The sequence below is a fragment of the Nothoprocta perdicaria genome, unplaced genomic scaffold (genome assembly GCF_003342845.1).
Source record: "Nothoprocta perdicaria isolate Ctin4 unplaced genomic scaffold, notPer1 scaffold_72, whole genome shotgun sequence".
NCBI lineage: Eukaryota > Metazoa > Chordata > Aves > Tinamiformes > Tinamidae > Nothoprocta > Nothoprocta perdicaria.
Window position 1 is genome coordinate 1,685,140 of NW_020455999.1, and position 15,421 is coordinate 1,700,560.

General features: G+C 51.3%; 1 protein-coding gene across 4 annotated transcripts in view; it reads right to left on the reverse strand.

Moving 5' to 3' along the window:
* The window catches only part of ACAP3 (ArfGAP with coiled-coil, ankyrin repeat and PH domains 3), a 56,590-nt gene that overhangs the window by 32,976 nt on the left and 8,193 nt on the right, over positions 1-15,421 (reverse strand). For all 4 annotated transcript variants that reach the window (XM_026050970.1, XM_026050969.1, XM_026050967.1 and 1 more), the window contains exons 2-4: positions 2,978-3,035; positions 585-704; positions 23-76 (exon numbers count right to left, since the gene is read on the reverse strand). In XM_026050970.1, coding sequence (XP_025906755.1) covers positions 23-76; positions 585-704; positions 2,978-3,035 — 232 coding nt within the window. The remainder of the gene's footprint in view (positions 1-22; positions 77-584; positions 705-2,977; positions 3,036-15,421) is intronic.

Sequence of the window (15,421 nt, forward strand, 5' to 3'; positions counted from 1 at the left end):
GACAGAGGAAGTGGCCTCTTACCATGTGGTAGTTAATCATCTCCTGCAGACTGTCTCCGAATTTGTCCAGGCACTCCTGCAAGAGAAGTCAAAGGGAAGTGGCAGTGACCAGGAGCAGCTGTCCCCATCCCCAGGGCTGGAGGCCGTGACAGGCACTCTCATTAAGGCCCTGAAGAGCCGCTCTGTCACTCAGCACGCGGGCAGTCAGTGAGTGTGGCACTGAAGCCATAGGCTCCCTGTCCTCTCCAGTTTAGTGCTGAACTGCTCGTGCCCAGCCGTTCCTCCTGCAGATTGCTTCCCGTGTTTCCTGAAGAACTGCTGCTCACTGACCTAGATTCCAACAACCTGGAGAGCGCTGCGCCTTCCGAAAAGCCCAGCTCTCCCTGCACATGAGCAATCTCACGCTGCTTTTTCAGCACTGCGTTATCAGATGCAGGGTTTTCTCCTCAAATTAAAACCTCCCATTAAATAAACAGCCCCTTAAATAGTGCAAAGCACTAGGGTGTACAAGCAATGCACAGCGTCAAGATGGGTATCCCATATCCCTCAGTGTGTTCCACACTTCCCCTCACAGGCTGACTTACAGAAATCATCTCATCCTTCTTGCACTGCTGTGACAGATCCCGGACGCCGCTGACGAAGTGCTTGTTGGTGGTGATGTAGGCTTTGCCTGCTTCAATCATGCTGCTGCAGAGCTTCACCAGCTGCACGAGGAGAGAGGCGTGAGCAGGCGGCAGCCATCAACCGCCTTGCAATCACATTGCATTTAACCTGCACCAAAACCAGCCTGCAGCACCTCTGCAGGAGAACGTCCCTGCTGTGGCTGCAGYAACTGCCCTTACAGCAGAGAGAGAGAGACAAAAACCTCGCTTTCAGGGTAAGGTATGATCTGAGCGTGTCATTTGTCACTTAAGGAAACAGTTCTGGGCAGTTCCTATGTTCCCTGGCATGCTGGTCTAGCATCAAGCCCGACCATCTATGAATCAACAATTCTGCACACCAAGAAGGCTAGGCTGGTGCACGGCACATGTCTGAACTGCTTGGGACTTGCTATGGGCTCTCCGTGGGCTCTGGAAGGACGTTTGTTCTGAGGAATGTCAGCGACTTTTAGGAAACGGCAGCTTTAATGAAGTTACTTGGAACCTGCAGCAGCAGGAGGGCAGCTTCCTCATGCTGCAGGCGGCTTTCTGCAGCCTGGCCATGCAACTCTGCAGAGCCTTTAGAAGCTTTAGGTAATTTAACAACTTCAGCGGAAATTCCCAGACTCTCTAGCCTCAGCAAGCCTGGAATTGGCTATAAAAGCTGGACTCTTAATTTGCATTTTAGCCAGAATTCCTGGCCATTTGCCTATCTCCCTTTAGCCAAAACTCCTTGTAAAGGGGCTACATTAAACACATTAAGACCACAAAGCGTAGGCCAAGAGATCTGCAACAGACTGGCCACTGAGCAGTATCTTAAATAGACATTTTTTGAAAGTCATCATTGTTCCAAGCTTTTTAACTAACTGAACTAAATATAGAGGCTGACAAGGAACATTACTTGGAACTGAAATCTTCCATTCTCAAAAACCAGGAGCTTCTTAGAGATATTAATCTCCCTAATGAAAAACAGTTTCGGAAATCTAACTGCCAGTTGTCCTCACCTACAGGCTGCGGATGTCTCTCCACTAATTCTCTATAGAGAAGGGATAAAGAAAGGCAGGAATTGTGCCCCTATCCTGAGTGCACAATGCTGCCAGCTGAACGTCAGAACACCCACGGCAAGCACGGTGTTCTAGTTTGGGCTTGGGTTTATGTAACCCAGAGCCTTTGGGCTCTGTGCTGAAGCACATTCTTTAGGCTTGCACTGCAGAACAAGCTTGCCCGYCTCTGCCTGCAAATCTGCAGGAATTTATAGAAGGCTATCTGAATGTATAAACATATATACACTCCGCCAGCAGGCTTGAACTATCCCCTAGAATAGCCCCAGAGAAGGGAAGCAAAGAGATGCAGCTCCTGTCACATCTGGAGCGCAGACGGACACGAAAGGCTGGAAAGGAAACGCAGCCTATTCTGCAACGTGGCGGTTTCCAGCTCTGTGCACACGTCTGAGGCCAAGGCTGGGTTACAAGTAGCTGCTGAAGGCCATTCAGCACGAGCACATCCAGAAACGATGTTCCCTAGCTCTGGAAAGGCTCCTGAGACATTAGGAGAGCTGGGAGAGCACTGCTAGGAAGGGGTCTTTTGACAGCTGGAAGAAAACCTGAATATTATGAAAACTTCTGAATATTATGAGAAATCTCTGTCTCTGCCTTTAGCAATCAAATTCCCAATTTACCAAACCACGAGAAGTTCAGAGATTTCAATAACAAATATTAAGCCACATTTCTGATACCTCCTTGCACTGAATAGCTCCTATTCCCTTATCCTCCCACAGGGAGGAAGGATGACTTTGCACATGTAGGACAGGCCAGAGCAGAGGAAATCTCTCTGAAAGAGCAGCTAAACCCAGAYGTCTGGGGTTCCCTGGGCGAATCTCTGAAACTGCCCTTTGCCTCCCTTTGAACAGGCTAAAGGGGAAATCGTGTACAAACCAAGTGCTCACCGGCACTGAACAAGGCACAGAAACACACCCAGGCCTTGCCAGTGTGTTGCWTGAGCAGCACCTCACCCAAACCGGTCCCCTGGGAAAGACCAAGACGGGACAACTCCCTTAACGGGTGGAGCAGGGACACGGGCAGCACCTGCCGGCGCAGCCGAGGCAGCGTGAGCATGCAGAGCACCATCTCCCAGCACCAGGAGCACCGACCTGGCCCTCTCATCCTGCTGTCACACAGCAGCCCTGACAGGTGCCTGGCAGCAGAGGGAGACATGGCCCTGTGCACAAGCCCAGATTTTATACAGCGATTTCCTGCTACTCGGTGACGGGGTCCGTGCTCAGAGGGGTCCTAAGCAGTAATTCCCACGTCTCTCTCCAAGCCGATGCTGCTCCATCTTACCTTGTCAAGCTTCACTTCTATCTCCACCACATCTGTTTCCACTTCATCAATGGTTGCCCTGCAATGAGAAGAGTAAAAAGAGATAACGAATTGAAGCCCAAAAGCCCCAGAAAAGTGAAGACTGCAGGAATTARGGTGTGTGAGTCAGTGGGGGACAGAAGGAGGGATTCGCACTAGGTCCTGAACATCCTAAGCCTCTTTCACAGGGGGCTTTGGCAGCATCAGGATGAATCTGTTTCCTGATTATTGGATCTATCTTCTTTCTGACAGATATGACAGTGGGATCCAGCTGCAAAGGTCACCAGGCTTCCCCTAAAGGGAAATATTAACATGACATCAGCCATCAGCAAGAGGCATTCCCAGACTGAGACACGTGGTATGGAATGACTTTCTCGGAGGCCGGCGTCCAACAGGAAGCGCAGGAAACCCAAGAGCACAGCTCATTGCTACAGCATGAGCCTGCTTCCTATAGCACCTCAAAACGTGGCAAACCTCAGGCCACCCTTCTCCACCAAAGCCACACCATTCAAATCACTTTTTCCTAGCMCTTCTTCCAGCCGCTTCCTTAGGCAGATCCCTGGAAGTGGCCTCCAGAACCCAGGACAATCTACCCGCCTTGCACTGCAAATGAAATCCTGGTGACTCACTATGGAAGTGCAGATTTCCCTCAGGACGCCCAGGGCTCTGGCCACAAGGGATCTGCTATCAGCTATCTGCAAACACAGCCAGAAAAAGCAGCTTCTTTCYCTCTGGTAACGCGCTGGGGTTTTGCTGCGACCCAGGGCTTCCTCGCAGGCAGGCAGCCTGTCTGTGCCCCTGGCAGAGCTTGGGAAGGAAACAGAATAATTGAAGAGCCTCTTTCAGGCAATTTTTTTTCACTTCCAGCTATTTTTGTTCTCTGCGTTCACAAGTCATGTATTGCCCTCTTACTGCCAGATTCAATCTTTCCACTTGGTTTCGTCTTGCTTCCAAGAGCTGGAAAAAAAACAGAGCCGGGATTTGGGGGGTTGCTTTCTTTCCAGGAAAGCAGGAACCGTGGGCTAAACCGAAGGCATCCGCTACAGCCAGGGCAGGCTGGACGTCTGCTTCCCGCTCGAAGGTGGGGATGGGATCTGTGATTTCCTCCCATCTTTACCCTACTCTGAGCAAAGGAGTTGATATATTTGGACGGGGTGTGGAGGAGGAGGACGTTTTGGACTGAGAATCCATGGGACAGAGCCAGGCAAGTACGGATGTTACGASCAGAGCCGTGGAGCACACGGGGATGCTCAGCAGTTAGAGTCCCCACTAACCTCGTCGGAGGCAGCTGGCTCAGAGAGCGGGCGAGCTTGACAAGAGGGAATCGAGCCACTTCAGCCATACCCCAAAATGCAAGGTCCCAATTACTGGGAAGCTGAAAGCGGTGTAGTCATCTCCTGGCTGGCTGCCCTCCTCGCTTCCTAATGCTGGGCTCTTCCTCCTAATGCTTTTCCAGGCCTCCGGCTATTTCCATCGGTGCACGGGCTCAGCACAGAGCAGAGCCCTTGCAGCCGAAGAGGAGCTGCCTCAGTTCCCTTGCTTGGAGAAAAAAGCAATTCCCCAGACTCYGCAGGGTTTTACATTATGATTTTTAACTTGTGCTTCAAGGAAGCCACTCAGAGCATGACCTATATGTGACAAAAATCTGCCCAGATGCATTTTTATATTCCAGAGGGATAGGAATAGTGAATTATTATCAGGCAACAGGACACATGCATGACCAGAACTCATCTGCCTTGCCCCTCTTCTGACTGGTCCTATAGCCTAGACAGCCCTAGGCAACGGGGCTAGAATAACCCAAGGGAATAACTGCCCRCATCCAAAAAATGAACTAAACACAAGAGTCCCACCGGCAGAGCAGCKCAGAAACCAAGGAATATCCTCAGGTGATGACAGCAAACAGCACATTTAAACAGCATTAAGTAATATCTTATTTCTTGCCAGCTTAGGCAGGAATTGGTCAACACAGATTTCTCCGAGAGGCCTGTGTGTATTTTTTGTGCTTCTTTTTCTTCGTGGTGAAATGGCAGCTGTGGTTTGCTTGGTATTTGCTGTTGACTGGGCACCTCTCACACGTGCTGTAAATGGAAGCATGGCAGAAATCCAGCCCCAAAGTGGGTATTAGGAAGACAATTACATTAAAAAGCTCAGTTACGTGAAGAAGAAATGGAGAAAGCACAAGCCTCTTGCATTGCAAAGCACCCACTCGCAGCAGGTGCACTGGGGGACAGCAGCAAGATTCAAACCAGCTCCCAGCATATTCCATGGACAGATCCCCATCTGGCTCAGCAGGAACAGGAATGTTTCTGTGGGATCTGCCTCCCGCAAAGTGTATGCAGTTCCACCCAGGGCCCATTTGTGACTCTTGTACAGGGTCTCCTACACRTGGCAGCTCTTCCTTAGGGAAGGGGGCAGCCTGTATCTCTCGGCGTGAAGCTCTGCGGGCAGGACAGGCCGCTTCCCTTGGGATCGGGACGAGCCACACCTGCAGGGCAGATGTTCCCAGATGCCGGCCGGGACGCACGCAGGCGTGCTGGGGCTCCAGGCTGCAGCTCGTTATGTAAGCAAAAAAATGAAATGGAAAATTCTGGGAAAATAACTAGTCCCTCCATACCTTGCGGTGACAACTTCTCCATGAGCACATTTGCCGTGGCCAGAAAAAGGACTCCCTAATGAGCCTAATTATGGACATCCCTGGCAGCTTCAGCTCAAAGATAAAATTATTAAACCACCCAGAGGATTCACATCCCAAATCCTRCTAAGGCTTCCACAAGCCCTACGTGCCACATCGATGTTAATGCCCGGTGTCTCTTGGCTTAATGCTCTGGGTCAGAAAGAAACACAAGTTTCCACAGCCCAGGGTGGGAAGCAGGAATTCCCTGGTCCTATTCCTGGATGCCATAACATCAATGGGAGGCCACTTACCACAATCTCTGTGCCCCTTTATCTCCATTAAAACACTGAGGAATTAATCCTTCCCTCCCTCATAGGGTTGTTTGGAAGATTAATTAAGTAACAGTGACAAAACGTTCGGCGTGCCAGGAGCTGCAAAAGCAAAGTTATTATTATGTATTAAATCTGACCGTGTCCTGTTTGAAAGGGAGTGAAACCGATATTTGCCTTTGGAGAGCGCGGGGAGATCAGCTCCCTCCTCAGCAGACAAGGATGTCTGGCACAGACACAAGCTGTTTCTCATTCAGCTCCTCCTTCCAGAACTATCAACAGCCAGACATGGTCATTAAGAGCTGCCAAACTCCCTTCCAAAAGAGCCTTTCTCTTGCATTTGAAATGAAATGCATGAGTTCCTCCAAAAAGAAGGGGMTTGAGGGGGCAGATGGGATTTTAAGTCCCTTCTTCATATCCTTATCCTCTGCAMCACACCCAAATCAGGATGTTTAACCTGAGAAGTGGTAAAATTCCAGCACTGGTTACTAGAAGATCAAAACCAAAGCAGCTAGTAACCTCATTAAATACTTATCTGCAGACCTCTCTGCCTTCTGCTACCCACTGTTCCTCCTCCGTTCTTAAAATAAAACTTTGCATCTCTCGGCCAACGTGAGCAGGCAGCACCATGGCAACAGCTCCATAGTGACAATATCCATGACAACCAGATCCGGGAATCGCCAAGGCCCCCGGTTCAAAGCAAGGACCGGATTTGCATGGCTTGCTTTTTTTCTCTTTTTGCATTTTCTCGAGGAAATAGCAYGGGACCAGCTGGGAGAAAGCAGCAGCTGGGAATCTCTGGGCAGCTGGCAGGGAATGCAGGAGATGGAGAAGAAGTCGAGGAATGGAAGAGTCTTATTAAATCCCACCTGGGCTGGAGCGTGGGCTGGAAGGGAGYCTAGGGAGCCGCTTTCTCAAGGTGATAGCTCAGCGGCTTCGGGCTTCTCTCAGACGAGACACGAAGCAGCCGTGCTGGCCAACCTGCTGCAACGCGCAGCGCTCGTTAAAAGCCTGCAGCGTTTGACTCACTCTGCGGCCGCTCCAGGCTCCCAAGCGCGGTGGCTCCGGAGCTCCTCCCGCAGGGATCACAGGGGCAGCCCAAGAGCTGCCCTGGCTGAGGGCAAATCCCCACGTCAGCACGAGCCGCTCGCGGCGCGCGGGGACGGAGCCTCCTGCGCTCATGGCCTTCACGTAGGGTGGCCGTAGGGCCCAGGTGGGAACGCGAGGACCCTGCTCAGCTGAGGCTGAGTTCCCCGGCCCCCGGGTTGGCTCCTTCCTCACCAGCAAGTTCAAGACAAATTCGAGACTAAAACTCAGGCAAAACACCAAAAACTGCAGTAATACCTAAATTCTGCTTCGGAGCTGCAAGTTCCTGAAGTGTGAGCTTCACTTCTCGTTCCTTGTGGCAAAGGCAAAACTCTCCCTGCATTCAGCAGCAGAGATTGAAAGCAGCTCAAATTCCAACCTTCTTATCCTTGGAGGGGTCTCATTTAATGAATGGTTTGGATCAGGACATCAAGGGCGCTGCTGGAGAAGCAGCAAGGGGCCTCATGGCTTCTTAAGTGGTGAGTGTCCTTGGTGCTTAATGTCACTTGTCCTTCCACCCTGATGATGGTAACATTCTTTGCTGCTCCAGCTCTCACCCATCCAAGCTTCTGAGGGGGTCCATGTGCTTCCCGGGGACCCTCGGCAGTTTGGGAAATGCAGCTGGTCACCTTGTCCCTTTGTCACTCTTCCCCTTATGGGAGGCTTGTGTGCAAAGGAGGGGGAGGCGGGTCCTGCCGCCCTGGCTGCTGCAGCACAAAGGAAATGTCAATGTTCATGCGGCTCTTGGGTTGTGTGACACTCTTGCACCCACAGCTCTGCAGAAGAGGCTTCCTGCAGAGACTGCATGGAGCTCCCGTGCCTTGAAACACCTTCTTCCGAGAGTGGGGAGCATGACTAGGCTGGGAATGCCGGTGAGCTGGGGCAGGAGTCTGGGAGGCCATGGTCCTGGCCTCCATCCCTGGCCTCCTTCTCGGTCCTGTCAACAGGAGCTGCTCCTYACCCCTGCCCTGGCCTCCCCACCTGCAGAACGGAGCTGCCTGCTCGAAGCTGTGCGGCGACCTCCGCTTAGCGGCAACTGCGCCACACTCAGGATCTCCAGGTCAAAGCCAATGTGAGCAGATCACGACACGTTTGCCAGAGATGCAATAACACACTCCCAGTGATGACAAGTCAATAGTCTTCCCGAGCATAAATGCTTGTGGGAGTGCAAACACTGACCTAGATTTCAAGTAATTATGCTGGAAACAGGCACAAGTGAAGCTACTGCTCTCTGGCTTTTAGTTCTGCAGCATGCACATCACTGGAGAATGCAGATACTCTTAGTTTCATCCTCCAAAYTGAGGTCCTTGCTGCTCCAGTGAAGGCAGGATGTCTGCTACGTGCAAAACATTAGAGACACCCCCTTACAGTTCAACATGTACCCAGGAAAGGGCAGCACTGCTTCCAAAGCCCAGGTGACTCATTGCAGCACAGGGTGAACTTGGGCTCCACCACCAAGGGTGGTACAGACCGATGTCAGCAGTGACCTGACCGTAAAGTGAAGGAGAAATTCCACAGCACATAYGTCCAACTTCATTTTCCAGCAGGAGAAATGAGCTCCTTGATCCTCACGGTGAACAAGTGATACCTTGAAGGGGGCTATTAGCGTAACCTCRTCATAACTGAGTGCAAAGACTTTTGCATGTTACTAATAATATCAACGGTGTGAACTTTCCATCCAGCTCCCCTTCATTACATCATTATAGCGTGTCCAGCTACACCTGCCAAAGTGTGAACTTCCAGTGTCCCATCCTTTTGGTCCAACAGCCTCAAATAACAGCCACAAAGCAGCAACAGGAACCAAAGCCCCTCACCAGGGCCAGAACACGGGAGCCCTAGACGCATCCTGGAGGGGCAGCACGTATGTAAGCCAGATGGCGGGACACAGGCTGAAACGGGGCCAGGCTGCCCATTCCAGGCTGCTGACTGGGACAAGGCTGCTGGTTTATAGACAGTACTGGGATTGACATGAGCAAAGGTCTCAGCTCATGCCAAACAAGCTCATCTGGCCCAGTCACCAGTGGCATTTTCAGAATAACTTTTTCAGTAATGAGATTAATGAAAAGTCCAATTGCTAGAAAACACGGGTTTCCTTCCTGACTTTTCACAGTACAAATTGGCTTCTAGTCCTGAAATCCCGTGAGTTACTGATCTCCACGGGACTGGGATCGTGCCTGTCATGTCTGCACGGCTCCCACCTAGGCCGTGCAGGAGAGGAGACATTAGACGTGTTTCCAAGGCGTCACTCCTGCGGCGCTGGTTTGCTGCCTCCAAGCCCCTGTGCGCAGTCACACGGCGGGAGCTCCGCGGCTCTCGCGTTCCGTGGGACCTCTCAAAGTACACGGGGGGGCATGAGCCCCGCCCCACCTGCAGTCTCCTTCACCTTGGCTGAAAGCTGCAATGTGAATCAACAGCAACGCTATTTAAGAGCAAATACTCAGTCGGACGCGTAATTTTAAACCTGTGTTTCATTCCCCCCCAAATCAGTGGGGTTTGGGGCACATGCCCAGCACTAAGCACATGCGTTACCCAACTTGCTGAGTGGGATCATTTGCTGAACAGGAATCAGAGCAAAGGAAGATCTTTGTGAAACCAGCTGCACTGGAAAAGCTCGTATGATGAACAAGACCTGGAGATAAGCCTGGGAAGAAGCAGATGAGGGAGTTACATGCAGCTAGACTTGAACCCTGGCTGGCCCAGATCAAAGACCTGGGCTGCCTCATGCTAAGGCAGGTATGAGTCAGGGAGATGATCACAGTTTGCATTCACTTGCCTGCATTAGCATGAAAAAGCACTTTAGTGCAGAGCGTAAACCGCAGGTAGGCACCGGACTTGGACTCACTAGAACTCAACAGAAATATTGCTTGGGATCAGAAACTGCCCCTGGCACATGCGAGGTGGATTCTGCTGCGCTGCATAAGCCTTTGCCTCGGGGAGCAGCATTTGCCGGAGTGCAGATGTGTGCAAGATTTTGTTTAGTCTACCCCGGTTATTGCTGAAGAACAAACTTTGTTTTGCTCCTAAATATCCCCTCTCCCACACACATGCACATGCACAAGCGCACACAGCGATCTGGACAGCGGCTGCAGGGACTGCCTACTAAAACCTAGTGCTGGGATACAAAGGCATTCCCAAGAGACTGCCCCAGAGGGACAAGTGCACAGGCTGCCTCTATGCACAGCCCATCATCTCGCTCTCATTGACTTGTCCCCTGCCTTGGCGGTGAATTTGGAGCTCATTTGCTGCTCTTGGGKTTGGAACACAGGCACGCTTGAGCCCACAGACAATATCGTCCCTGTGGCCTCGGCCACAGGAAGCCCGTTGTGTGCCCTGACACTGGGGCTGTGTTCCCCTTGGCCGCCTTTCCGCAATTCTCTCCGCTCGGAGAGATTTCCCGAGCTCAAGCCAACACAGAGTCTCACTGGGCTGCTCTCTGTGGAGAGTCGGTGGCCCCAGCCCAGCTCAGTGCTGCTGGAAGGGGTGACATTCTCAGCACTGTCCAGCACTGGAGCCCCCAGTCACCCCTGGACCCTCCCTTCTAGCCCCTCAAAATCATTTGCTTTGCTACAGGTTCCCATTGACCTGTAAGCAGCTTTTCTGCCCAACGTGCTGAGTCATTTGGAAAATCCACCTCAAAATCTATCCCTAAAGTGCCCTTGGCCCTGCTGCCCAGAGCTCCCATCAGGGGTGAAGTGCCGGGTTAGTGGCAAATCAGGGAAATCCGCAGAGCTGCCGGCATCAGCACCACCATCYACAGCAGTGGCAAAGCGACAGGGCAGCTCGCAGATGTTCCGTCTGCAAGCCAGGAGGGACAATTAGGACCATCTGCTCTTACTCGCATTTCCCAAACGAGGAAACTCCAGTTGTGTCTCCAGCGCCGCTCCGGGCTCCCTGGGAATATCCTGTGCACAACCCCCCTGGATTTGGGAGGCAGCCCCTAGGAGRCAACTTGACCTCCAAGTGCAGTGCAGGGGCCTTCAGGGAGCACCCCTGCACCTGCAGAGAGGGCAGCTGAGACTCCCCTAGACGACGGGCACACAGGAAACCCTCTCCAAAGCTGTGTAAAATGCGGATCTGTTGCACTGATTCTGCCTTGCCAAAATTTGCCAGGGCCAGTTCCTGTTCTGTTGACAAGGGAGGGGACAAGGCAGCTGCCACCCTGCCCGATGCACCGGTCCCTTGGCACAGGAGCCCCTGGTTACAGCGAGCAGGCTCCAAGCATGGAGGCAGGCACCGAATCCCAACGAGGAGCAGTCCCCTTCGGCACAGACAGAGCATCTACTGCTCTCGCTGCGTAAGCCCCTAATTAATGCRGCCTCCCAAATAATCCTATTGAAAGGTTTACCCACAGAGCGMGGTTTAAAACAAGCCAAGCCCCAGATCCCAGGGTAATGGGCAGTATGTCACCGAGGTGCCTTTGTATTCCTTGATTAGCCTCCTCCTTTTATATCTGTCACAACAGGCTGCTTCCCAGCCCTCCCAGCCTTTCCCCACTAAAAGACCTGTGGTTAATATCTTAGAACTTATTTGATTTAAAAGCTCTTTGACTGTTGCCTAAGCTCATGCAAGCCATTAAAAACAACATGCTGGTCATTGAAAGCTTCCTCTCCAGACCTGAATCCGGCTCAGGTCTATCACACAGTGTGACATCCCCAGCCCCCGGGCCCCCTGGCCTTGGCTTGGCTCTGGACACTAATTTTCTGGAGAACATGCCCAGGCTGCATCACCCTGCTCCTAACCAAGGTCAGCCAAGTCTACTCTAGCAAGGATCTATTTTGCTACCCTGTGCATTATATGCATGCTAAGTGTAATTGATATAATTAAAATCATTAACCTCAGAAATTGCAGAAAAAACCCTTATGTTATTAAATCTAAAGTATTTCACGCAGCGTGAACTCTGAGCGCCAAAAAATAAAACAATACGTCCTTTAGTGTGACGATAACAGTTTTTCTTTTTCTCTTTCCAGGGCACACATACATGTGCAATGTCCTTTTAACTGCAAATACGGAGCAGTTCCGAGGGGASAAGGTCTGCAGAGGTTTCCTCTTTTTTGCCAGAAGAAACAAATGTCTTTCTTAGATGACCAATGTGGAAGGGAGGGGGCGCGACTGGAGCCTGGGTTTGAATGTCCTCTTTCTCCCCTCTTCCCACACCCTTTTTCTTCTCTGATTCACAAGGAAACCACAGAGCAAATTCAAGTCTGAATGAGATTTGGGCTTGTGAATGTTCTGTTTTGCTAGGGCATTCACTTCTGACCCCACTAGCCTAAATCCCCTCCTTGTACACCAAGTCCAATTCATTCAGCAAATTGCTGCAAGTGCAAGCACAATCCAAATCTACCCTTCTCATTTATCTTTTTATTTAATAAATAGAATATTTAATTAGCACTGCAGAAGCCAATAGGACTTAAGACTAAAAAGCAAATTTGAATGCAGACCTCTGGACCAACGCTGTTTGATTTAGCTTGATTTAAATTTCTCGGGCTCTTTAGGTGGTGGAAATTGCTGTGCTGGAACAAATGCCCTTGCCCAGTGAAGCAGCTCCTGGTGCTTAGGGCCGGGGAGCAGGGTCTGCGCTGCTCACTTTGCTCATGAAACCACTAGGGCCAAAGCTACAGCATGCAGCACGGGGGGCACCCGCTGCACCAAATCAGAGCCGGTTGGGAATTTCCTGGAGGAAAATGTCTTTTTGGAAAGGAGGTCTTGGCAGTGGGAAGCRCTGGTTCATCAAAGTGAAGCATTTCATGTGGAGACTGGGAAAATTCCATTCTGAAAGGGAAAGATGGCCCAATATGTTCTGCTGCCACTGCTTTGAAACCCAGCTTTTGGACTGTTAGTCAAAACTGAGAAAAATTGAACCCTGCTGGAAGTGGAATGGCAGTTTTCAAAATGAGAAATGACTGTGGAATTCGGATCACAGGGATTTCAGTGACCGATTTTTCATTTCTGCATTTTGCAACCAGGGCTGCAAACCGATTCCTGTAATAAGGGCTGGCAAGCTGAAGATTTCACAGCCTCCCTCCCGTGAACGGGGAAGACGCCTTCGTTAGGAACTCTGCCTATTCCCTAATCATTTCCTTTGTGTGCGTGGTTATTAATATCCTTACATGACTAGTCAAGCCAGGGGCTATGTTTTTCTGTACTCATTTTGGATACTAATTAATGCTTACAAAATACATATAGATGACACACCCATGGAAAACTAAGGAGAGAAAAAGACACTATGGTTGATATTATCTGCACTGGCAACTGTATTATCCAAGAGCCTTGAACCTCCTGTAGTATATTTGATATTATACAATGACATCTCCTTTCAGTAGATAAGACAGCTAAAGAAGAAAAGAAGTAAACAGCAGCACGGAGAGCTAATGCGACCCAACAAAAGCTAAATATAAGGTCAGGAAAATACTCCTCCTGATTCCTCATACAGTTYTCTGTACTGCCTGCCAGATAAGTATAATTCAAAAGCTCTGCTAAAAAATAAAAGGTAATCAGAAAAAAAAAAAAAAAGAGGTCTGGCTTTTGGAGTCCCGGCAAGGGAGGAGTTCCTGGCCTCTGCTGCAGGCAGGTTGCCTGATGAACATCTCACAGGGGAAGCCATGGAGACCCCAAGTGCAGGAACTCCCCACACTTGCCGAGCAGGCAGGAAGCCCAAAGGCTCTGCCGGGTCGCTGGGATGGGTGCCGCACGGCGCAGGCATCGCCTGCAGCCTCCCTTCCGCGGCCACGGGAGAAGAGGCTGCCGAGCCCCGAGGGAGACGTCGCGGGGCGAAACGGGCCAGGGCGCCGCGGCTCGCGYGGGGAGGAGGCGCCTGGGTCTGATTTGAGGCTGAGTCAGGGCCAAGCCACTGCCCTGGATTCTCCATCACTGAGATCACACGGGCCGCACTCGGAAAACAACTGGCAGAAACGTCCTCGGAGCCGGGAGCTGCGACACGCCAACCAATCCCAAAGGCACCAAGAMCAGCCAGGAAGCACAGGGGCTCCCACCTGGCTGTTGCTGGACTATCTCACAAGTTAATGCTCAAGCACTAACCATCCCATCTCCATTGCAGACACACAGACAGCCCCACAGCACTGCAAAAACACCACCTATTCCTGGGGGATATGCAGCAACATCACCCTGCCGCCTGGWTTCCGTGCTCTTCCCGTTCCTAACGCTCCCTGTGTGCAGTGGCTGCTTTGCTCCCAGATCTGCTGCAGATGGGAAGGTTCACACCGCTCGCTCGCCAAGTCTTTACAGTGGCCACCGCTCCATTGTGCAGAAGATTTCTGCACRCTCAGGTTAATCTAAAATAAAAATCCTGTGGAATGAGAAGTAGATGCTGCTTGTTGTGTCAGATGAGCGCAAACCCATGCCGGCACTGTTGCTAAATGGGGAGGGTGGATGCAGTGATTTCAGAGCGCTCTGTAGCTCGCTGCCCTTCGAGTGCCTCTRCAGCACTGGGGATCTCTGGCCAGTTGCCATCGGGTCGCTCTGCTCCTTCCTAAAGCTTCGCTCTCAGCCTGCAGACCTGAACAGAAACCAGTACCTGCTGCTGCTAATCTGCTTCCCTTTCTGCTCACAAGTGACGAAGCAGAGCCCTGCTCCTGCCTCACATTCCTTGGAGCCCACAGGAAACAATAAATCAGAGTACAAGCACCCAGAGAGAACCTGGAGAAGGGCAAACATCAGGCTGGGCTGAGGGGCTGGGAAAGGGAGCAGGGAACCTGCTGGAACGGAGCAGAGGGTCAGCGCTAACAACACACATGTCCGCCCTGGCCTGCACCAGAGAGGGAGACTGAAGGGAAATCAAGGGCTAGGAGTACTAAAAGTCCTTCCTTTTTCAAGAGAATATACATATATACACACACATAGAAATATCATATAGCTATATAACCCAGAAGCCAAGGGGAGGGAGGAGGATGCTACACTGCTGCTCCTGGTACCTGCCCTGTTGGTCTCTGGTCAGTTAAATAAGCAAAGCACCCTCCTCCGGCGCAGGGTGGCCCAATGCAGCCTTGGCATCTCCTTTTGTTTGTTTGACAACACAGGAAACTGCGGTGGGTTCAGTTTTGTGAGGCAAAGAGCTGGTTACAGCTCCGCCTCCTTGACGTGAGCAACCAGGGTAATAAGTTAATTACCAGCAAGGGTCCCTGCCCTTGCACCCCGACCTGAACTGTTCCCCCTTCGACCCTGACAACAGGGCTTCAGGCTGAAGAACTCTGCAGCCTGAGTGCAGCGAGGATCTGCTTCCCTGAAAGGTGACTCSTGCCTCGGGACAAAGTGTATTAGGTTGAGATTTACTCTGTAAATCTCTATAGAAGTGTCATGCTAATTCCAAGCTTGGTCTGACCCACCTGTGCTCTCCTTTCATAAGGGAGAACTGTGCTTTTCTTCCCTCCCTTTTCAATGAAC